The sequence below is a fragment of the Hydractinia symbiolongicarpus genome, chromosome 10, assembly GCF_029227915.1.
Source record: "Hydractinia symbiolongicarpus strain clone_291-10 chromosome 10, HSymV2.1, whole genome shotgun sequence".
NCBI classification, from domain to species: Eukaryota; Metazoa; Cnidaria; class Hydrozoa; order Anthoathecata; family Hydractiniidae; genus Hydractinia; species Hydractinia symbiolongicarpus.
The window spans coordinates 26,211,062-26,219,805 of NC_079884.1; the positions used below are offsets into that span (position 1 = coordinate 26,211,062).

The 8,744-nt window shown below is 31.1% G+C and overlaps 2 protein-coding genes across 3 annotated transcripts in view; both read right to left on the reverse strand.

The window, feature by feature from the left end:
- LOC130662592 (ubiquitin carboxyl-terminal hydrolase 20-like) overlaps positions 1 to 2,075 on the reverse strand; it is a 13,497-nt gene extending 11,422 nt beyond the window's left edge. For both annotated transcript variants that reach the window (XR_008989052.1, XM_057461484.1), the window contains exons 1-4: positions 1,971 to 2,075; positions 459 to 528; positions 231 to 350; positions 51 to 129 (exon numbers count right to left, since the gene is read on the reverse strand). Coding sequence is in view for 1 of the 2 variants with exons in the window: in XM_057461484.1 (XP_057317467.1) it covers positions 51 to 129; positions 231 to 350; positions 459 to 528; positions 1,971 to 2,004 (303 nt within the window). In the remaining variant the exon portion in view is untranslated. The remainder of the gene's footprint in view (positions 1 to 50; positions 130 to 230; positions 351 to 458; positions 529 to 1,970) is intronic.
- A 282-nt stretch (positions 2,076 to 2,357) lies between these two features.
- LOC130662594 (uroporphyrinogen-III synthase-like) lies at positions 2,358 to 6,748 on the reverse strand. The gene is made up of 2 exons (XM_057461487.1): positions 6,013 to 6,748; positions 2,358 to 4,282 (listed from the first exon to the last, which is right to left on the reverse strand). Exon 2 carries the CDS (start codon positions 4,269 to 4,271, stop codon positions 3,522 to 3,524), a length of 750 nt encoding a protein of 249 aa, XP_057317470.1. The 5' UTR covers positions 4,272 to 4,282; positions 6,013 to 6,748; the 3' UTR covers positions 2,358 to 3,521.
- Positions 6,749 to 8,744: the final 1,996 nt, after the last annotated feature.

An 8,744-nucleotide genomic window follows, 5' to 3' on the forward strand; every position in this document is an offset into this window, starting at 1 on the left:
AACAAAATATGCCATGAAAACATATCCACAATTTATATTAAATTTTATACCTGTTGTGCATATCCTCGAAAAGTAGAATTCTGAATACGTATTGCTCTTAACAAAAGAGACGGTGTAAGTTGTTTCGGTCTATAATTTAGAAATGTAGCAGTACAATAGGTCCGTGAAAAAGTATAGTAGCACCAATAGTACTCTGTGCTGTGAAACTAATACTAATTTTTAGTCCATACCTTTTTTTGTTCCATAGCTGAGATATTAAATCTTTGTAACATTTAGCCACTGTCAATTTTTCATTAGTTGGTAGGGTTTCAAATTCATCAAATTTCAAGAAAAAATGTGTTAACTGTGGACTAAAAAAATAAATTTTTAACCAATATTTACAAAAGTGTGCTTGTATAACTTTAGAATTGAGCGAAAATAAACAAATTGTATATATACAAAAGAAATTGAAAGCATACCAATTAGACAAAGACTGTAATGCTGAGTTCATGTAACAAGTGTTTCCAATATTATTCAAGCCACATAAACCTAAAATGCAAATAATCAAAACTCATATAATTTGAACAAAAAAACAAGTTTATTTGAAGTCACAAATTGCATTGTCAAACTTTTTATTTTAGTGTACAAGATTTATAGTAAGAGGTTTTCAAGAAGAAGGTTCAATTGAATCGGATTCTCCCATCTTCTTAGTATTACAACAAGATTAAAAATGTTTTCTATTAATATTAAGTCTGCTTTTCTACAAGGATAGCATTTGAAGCGAAACATACGTTACTCCAACAGTAAGTAACAGTAACAATATTTAAACGATTCATGACTTTTAATTTTTTTATATACTTCCAAGGAGAAATCTTTTGTTTATCTTGATCTATTAATCATTTATACAGCTTTACATCATTGTTTTGATTTATCAGTGAAATAATTTTTTACAATTGTTTACTGGAGAAGAAAGGAGACGGATAACTGTCATTTGAATAAGACCAGGGGTCCCAGGGCAAAAACACACATTTTATTTATGATTTTATGCCAATTTACACCCTATTTTTATGCTATTTTATGCCCTCCACTTCTAATGTTATGCCATTTTTATGAAAATTGAGCTAATTTTATGCTATTGCCTAATTTTGATAAACATGTGGTTCAATGATCCTTACTAATTTCTCATAGATTTGACATATCTATAAAAACTGGATAACGCTTGGAAAACTGGGTCAACACAAAAAAAAAATGCTTTGAATTTGCTTTGACAGTCTATACTGTTACTATGTACCAAGGTTCATTTCTAAACAATGGGTTAAATCAATTAAGTCTAAGGGTTTGCCTCTAAAATTTGTTTTTTGGTTTTTATCAACTATCTACACAGCTTGTATAATATCTGCCTTTGTTACTAAATTTTCTTGGCTTAGGAATAAACTGCCTTGACTGAGATTTAACTTGCCATCTTCGGAATTAGTTGTAAATGTCCTCTGATTGATAAGATCATTTTTTGATCCAGATGCATGACACTTTGCATGTGATTTTACTTGAGATAACCCACTGTTGTCAATTTTGAATGCTTTAACACAAATTTTACAATAAGCTGAAAATTTATCATTTTTAACAAAACTGAGCCTAGGATATCACGGTGTTTAATTAATCACTATTGTAATTACTAACCTTAAAAAAAGTTGTTCTACTCTCTTCTCGACTTAAACAATTGCTACACAAAACTCTGGAAAATGTCATAAGAATAATAAATGCTGAGTAAAGAGCAAACAAAATTAAAAATGCATAAACAAAATTTTGGAGAACACATGTACAAAAATTATGATTTTTTATGCCAACAAATCAATTTTATGGTGATTTTATGATTTCTGAGAAAAAATTGGTAATTTTATGATTTTTATGGTTTTATGCCAGCTGGGACCCCTGTAAGACTCAGATTCTACAAATATTCAGTACCATAAGTAACACTAACAAAAATATCTCACCTCTTGGTTTAAATTCCTGTTCATCAATTTCCATATGCAAATTTGTGTTTTTTGTAAATTTGTAAAATATTTTTATATGTTTGACTAGATATTAAAGACAATCAATGATAAATTACAACTCAATGAAAAATTACAACTCAATGAAAAATCAATTCTATGTGTGATGGAATATTTACATTTAGTGTCTCCATTTATAGAATAAGTTGTAAACTGGTTCAAAAAATTGTAATGAAACAAAAACTCCATCAAGCATTAGCATTTTTAATTTTAGTGAAGCTATTGCATTGCACCCAAAAGTTTGAGGCCAAGTGAAAACAAGTGAAAATAACTGAAATCATCTCTAGCCTTGTGGCAATTAGGGATCAGTTGAGACCAAATTAGCTCAAATCACGAGAGCTGCACCACAAACCACAACAGCAGGGTGTCAGCTACCTAACCTTTATTTTGTCTTAATCAAAAATACAGCACATCAAGCTTTACACAATACCCTTGTAAATTTCTCCAACACAATGTTTTTTCTATATTGCTGTTTAATTATACAAGATTGCTAAATAATTTTTTTGGAATAACAAACGTTGGTTTTGACAAGTGTTTTTTGTAATGGCTTATACTCACTCTTTGAAAATCTTTTTTTTTAATTCTTATTTAAAACTGAATAACAATTTGCTCCGGACATTATATAAGAATTGACGTCAAATTGAGAATTCGGGTGCGACTACAGGTTTTCCTTAGGAAGTCTCTGGTAATCCTCAAAATTGCATGAATTTCTCCTAGGTATATAACCGTGTTAATTAACTTTATCAATTTATAATTTAATTTTTGAGTAAAAAAGTACTAGGTCAAAGCAGATTTGCTTATAAAAATACATATTGATATATAACTTTATTTCATCAATAGAAATTACTGTGCATAATTTCGACACATGACTGATATAACTTCCCTAATATTTTAGAATTTACTGAAAAAATTTAAAAAAATGAGATTTGCAAGTGACTTCCACCATTTGTTATATATGAAAATAATGTTAAAAAATGTTAAATTTGACTTACATTTTAAAAACACAGCAAAGAACAAATTACATTGAATAATATAAAAATATTATCATGTCATGAACAAGCGAGTTTATTCTAGGCTACGTTAAAAAATAAAATACATTTTATTTCTACCATTTTGTTAATTTTTCACTTCAACTGGGCCAGTTTAATTTTACCCAGGACAGCCTGCGATTATATGTGAAACCTACATCAGCAAAGAGTATTAGGATCATATCAAATCACCTTTTTACCATAGTAGCCTGGTATACCACCAATTTCAATCTTCAGATGGAAGTCATGTTAAAGAAAAAGACAACAATTTAAAAACAGAAAAATATATTCCACACTGAAATATTCCAGTACTGGCAGCTAAAGTTAATTCAGTTATGCGATTACTATACTTTGATCTTCAAATTCAAATTGGCAAACTATAATTATATACAAAAAAAACACAAAACATTTTATTAAATAAAGGAATTACGCACATTTGCTATGAAATTAACAACATAGTTACAATTCAGCTCCCTTCTTTTATAGCATCCAATAATCCTTGAGCAGTAGGTTTTTTTGCAACACCATAAACATCTGCGTCAAAGTTTTTTAAAGCTTTTTCTGTAGTCCTTCCAATACATAAAAATTTGACAACAGTAATGTCACCTAGAAGTTCCTTTATCTGTGAAAAATAAAAGTCTATACCTGAAGGACTAAAATATGCAATATAATCTGGTATCGACTTGTCCAAAAACAATTTAAATTTCGAAATAAACTGCTTGTTGGGAACTGTTTTATAACATGACACACTTTTAACTGATATCTTTTTCTCAGCAAGTTTTGTTGGTATAGTTTCTTTTGCTAAATTTCCACAAGGAAATAAAAATGGTTTGTGCACTTCTTGTTCCTTTGATATGATCAACTCTGACAGTTCCTCTGCATTACCAGTGTTCTCACCAATGCATTTTAATCCCAATTTTGTCAAACTTGCAGCAGAAGAATGACCAACAACATAAATATTGAAATCAGAAAGCTTTGATATATATTGTATGTCAGATGAGCTGCAACAATTTGAAAATGCAGTGATGGCTCGTTTACTTGTAAAAATAACACCAGAATAATCGCTAATATTACTAATTATGTCAGTAAGTATTTCCAAATTACAGAACATAAAATCAAGCACAGGGATAGATGTTGCATTGTAACCATTTTCTTTGAACAAGGTGTGGTATTTATCGTTTTCTCCATCTTTTTCACGCAACAGAAGAACATCCATTTTAGTAAAACCTAATAATTGGAACTATATTTCACATCAACAAACCTTATAGTAACTTATTTCCATATTATAGCAACATTTTGAAAATAGAGATCTCCATATTTTTTATTGGATTAAAAAATCCCTGTGATACTGTTTCTGTGGAAAACAACATAAGTTTAATTTAGTGAAAAGTAGTCACAAAAAAATATTTAACCAAGACAGCTTGTTACAGAGTATATACCTATTTTATTGCAATACAAAACGTTTTTATGTCTTCAAGTGCTTTTGATTGGAAAACTTATAATTAGCAAATCCTTTCCATGTAATTCAGATTTGAGATAATTCAGTCAGATGATGTTACAAGGTGACACAAAAAATCTTTAAGGTGTGAGTAAGGGAAAAAAATAGTTTTTTTTTTGCATTTTTTTTTAATTTCTTTTATAAAAATAAAAAATTAATTTTTTAATGGTGAAATTATTTTTTTATAAAAAAGGATAAAAATGCGCTTTTTTCCAAAAACACAATCCTCATTAACGTAATCACAACCAACGTTGTAAAAAACGATACCATTGAATTTCTTGTTTTTTTTTGTTTTTTGTTTTTTGTTTGTTTTTATTCAATCAATTAAAAATCACTTTTTTCACTTTGACTTTCATTAATGCTTTTTTGGAAAAGTTTTTTTTACAAGCGAGCAACACTAACAACATCAAGCTATATAAAATATTAAAAAATGTCTACTTATCATCATAAAGCTTCTGCTGCTATAAAAAGAAAAAAAAATTAGAAGAAAGTGTTTTAAGTCTCCAGCAAAGCAAAGATTTAAAATAAAAAATAATACGCAAATTGAACAAAAGTGTACGGCCAAGCGAAGATATAAAATAAAAAATAATACGCAAATTGAACAAAAGTGTAAGTCGAAAGAAAATAATGGATGTTTTATTCAGCGATAGCGAATACGACTCAGACATTTATGTTATCATATCATTTTTTTTTAAATCTCTATTCCATCAAATTTTGTAACATTTTTTCCTTTTTTGTTTATTTTTACTTTGCCCATCTCTCTTCTTGTGAATATGTTTTAAGTGCGAATATGAGCAGAGACGCGCGTTGTACAGAAGTTGTGAAAAACACCAGTAGCGACCATTTAACTACACAAAAGTGATGATATTTTTAAAAATCTTTAAAGCTCTTTTTCGCAATGTTCATTTTTTGTGTTAGTACTGCTAGCCTTTTAATCTTCATTTACAAAACCATAAAAGCTACAAGGTGGAGGGTGAGCAGCTTTCAAAGACATGTTATATCTAAAAACGATTTTAAATTTAATTTGTAAGTGTGAACAGATCTCGAGTTATGACATATTTTTAGCGAATTATGGTTTGTAATTCGATAAAAAAAGTTAATGGAAAATATCTTCAAAACGGAAAATATTTACACTATAATTTTTAGATGGTTTTTATAGATCAATGTGATGTGATTACAAAACAGTGAACATCAATCATGAAAAACTAAAAGTTTTGTAAATGGAGATGCATTAGTAAAGGAGGGGTAATTTTTTTAGTGTCTTTTAACAACTTCAATTTTATTTCGTTCCCAATAATTTTCATATCATCTTTTAGGCAATTTTATAAACTTTCAAAAAATATTAAACAACAATATTACCATTTTCACGTAATTTTATTAGAAGCTATTTTAAAACATCGCACTTTTCCCTTACTCATACCTTAATGACAAATATAGTACATTAAACACTGTAAAACACCTGTAATAATCTTTTTTTCTGTTTGGTCATCATTCTGACTGTGTTAGGAGTCAGTTTGCACAACATACACAAATCAATTACTGCTGGTCTTTCATTTTGAATTTGCTTGCATAGTTGAATAAATTCTTTATTATAAATGAGAAGATATACAATAGATTCATGAAAGAGTTATAATTTATTATACACATTGCTTCTTTCTAATTTCTACAAATAAACATAAAAAAATCTGACATTTTTTCCGCCACAAAGTTACAATTTCTCTGTTATAACATAGGGAAAACAGTTGAATTTAACACATAGGGAATGTTTGGCAGCCATTGACCATTTATTTGAAAATTTATCCTGTCTTTTTTCAATATTAAATGTGTGGATCTCCACGTAAAATAAATATGAACGTGTAACACTTTTTCAAAACAGCGGAACCATTACCTTTTATGGAATACGGTAAATAAATAATAATGGAGCTAAACTGCAAGTTTTGCTCATGTTAATTGTGGTGACAGAAATACAGTTCTTTAGCATTGTGGTTAGTATATATTAGGTTTACCTTAGTCATTGAAAATATCAGGTAGAACCTGGGACAGTGGGGGGTGGTTTCTACCTATAGACCTGATCTTAAAGGTTGCCCGGGACACTAGTCTCACTTGCCTGTAAAGGAACTGAGCCCTACCCAGGTCTTGATTATTAATGGTTGTATATAAAAACCTAACACCCCACACTGCACAAGTTCTTCAGATGTACCTAACAGTTTACAGTTACCCACCCTCCCACCCTTTTTATATATTAAATTTCTTCACCTATTTTTTTTTATTTTATGTCATCAACACGACTACGGATGGTGGATGTGAGATATCAATTCAATTTATCACCATGGTGCAGCGGAATCGAAATCGAATGGACATCTCCAATGCAACTAAAGACAACTGTATCACAGCTGTTATGGGAGCGTGCAGCACAACACAACCAGACAAATTGCTTCTGCCTCAAGTTTTTCCTTTTCTTTTGACTCATGTTATATCAGGGTTTTAGTCCAGAGGTAGAAACAACGAGTCTGTAGGTAGCCTCTAATTTAATTGGCGGGTATGTCGGGCTTCCTTCGTCAGCCTTTTAGGCAAGTAATTTGTTGATACAAGTGATTGTTGAAATGTACCTGACGTATCTGATAAAAACATCATTATTCTCTAATACACCACGATAGAAAACACCATAATTAGCATGTGCCTGACGCTCAGGACATGTCGATGCATCTGACGCTCAGTGCATCTCATCTGTATCATGCACCTGACGCTCAGGGCATCTCAATAAAAACACCAGTAATTAGCATGTGCCTGACGCTCAGGACATGTCGATGCGCCTGACGCTCAGGGCATCTCTCATACACCTGACGCTCAGGGTATGAATAAAAACATCATTATTCTCTAATACACCACGGAAGAAAACACCATAATTAGCATGTGCCTGATGCTCAGGGCATGTCGATGCATCTGACGCTCAGTGCATCTCTTCTGTACCATGTACCTGACGCTCAGGGCATTAAGACGCATATAATGCGTGTCCTGACGCCCAGGATACGCATTATATATTGAGCGTATGAAGAAGCACGAAGGAGGCACCTTTATTCCTACCCATTCCCCAAAAAATTTTCCATAAATAATCTACGCATGCTGAACGTGTTGTATTTACTCATTCCAATAGAAATACATTGTTTCTATCAATTTGTGGTATTATTCTGGAACCCAAAGCAATTAAATAAAAGACCAGAAATTCGCAAAAACCTATATAGTTGGTGGATTGTTTCCACTATGGGCTACTGAAATAAAAAAGAAACAAAAAATTATAAACCCTAGACTATACCTCAATCAAACATAGTAACATTTATAACCTGTGAAAAATGAAAAGAATTAAAAACAAAAATTAAAAAGTGATCTCCATTAGAATTTGCCGCAGCCTTCCATTACAGGTCACTTGGTCTGAAAGATTATTTCACACTTTTGCAGCTCTAAACGGGAAGGCTCTTTTGCCAAATTACATGTTGACCAAAGGAAGTGTGAACCTGTTTTTAGAAGCTCCTCTGTTTGGCACAGTAATTGTGGCAGTTTTTTGCCAAAAGGAATTTTGAGCAGATGTAATCAGGAGCAATGCGACTCATGGCTTTAATACTAACATGGCATCAGTCTTGAGAGTATATATAAAGTTATTTAATGAATATTCCCTCTCTTTCCCAAGAAAGGTATGGACACATTTTAATTGTTTTTCTAGTTTGACCAATCTACTTTGGGTGGCACAAGCCTATGCCGAGGCCCAATAGTTGACATATGGCATTACAAGTGCATTATTAAAAAGGTTTTGGTGTGAGGTGTTAAACAAGATGCAATGGTTCTAATTTTAGAATATTTAATTAGTATTTTTCTATTTATGTCATTAATGTGCTCTTCCCTTTGCATTTTTTTATCAAATATTACTCAAATATATTTACCTTCTTTCTTAGTGGTGTTCGATTCGACGATTCGATTCAGCTTTGTTGCCGTAGTGAAAATTGACAGTTGGCTTAATTGACGAATCGCATTTGTGCTACACCCTTTTTTTTAAATTTTGCTGGGTAAAAACAAACCTAGTTTGTAGGGGGGGAAAGAATGCTTTAATTAGCTAACGAAAGGTCTAGATTTTGCTCCAAGAAATTATCTTAGCTTAAACTTCTTAACATTGTTCTTCAAATTCCAAAATAATGTGTC

Coding starts and splice junctions, on each gene's coding strand:
- LOC130662594 (XM_057461487.1), bottom strand. CDS start 4,271: ATGGATGTTCTTCTGTTGCGTGAAAAAGATGGAGAAAACGATAAATAC.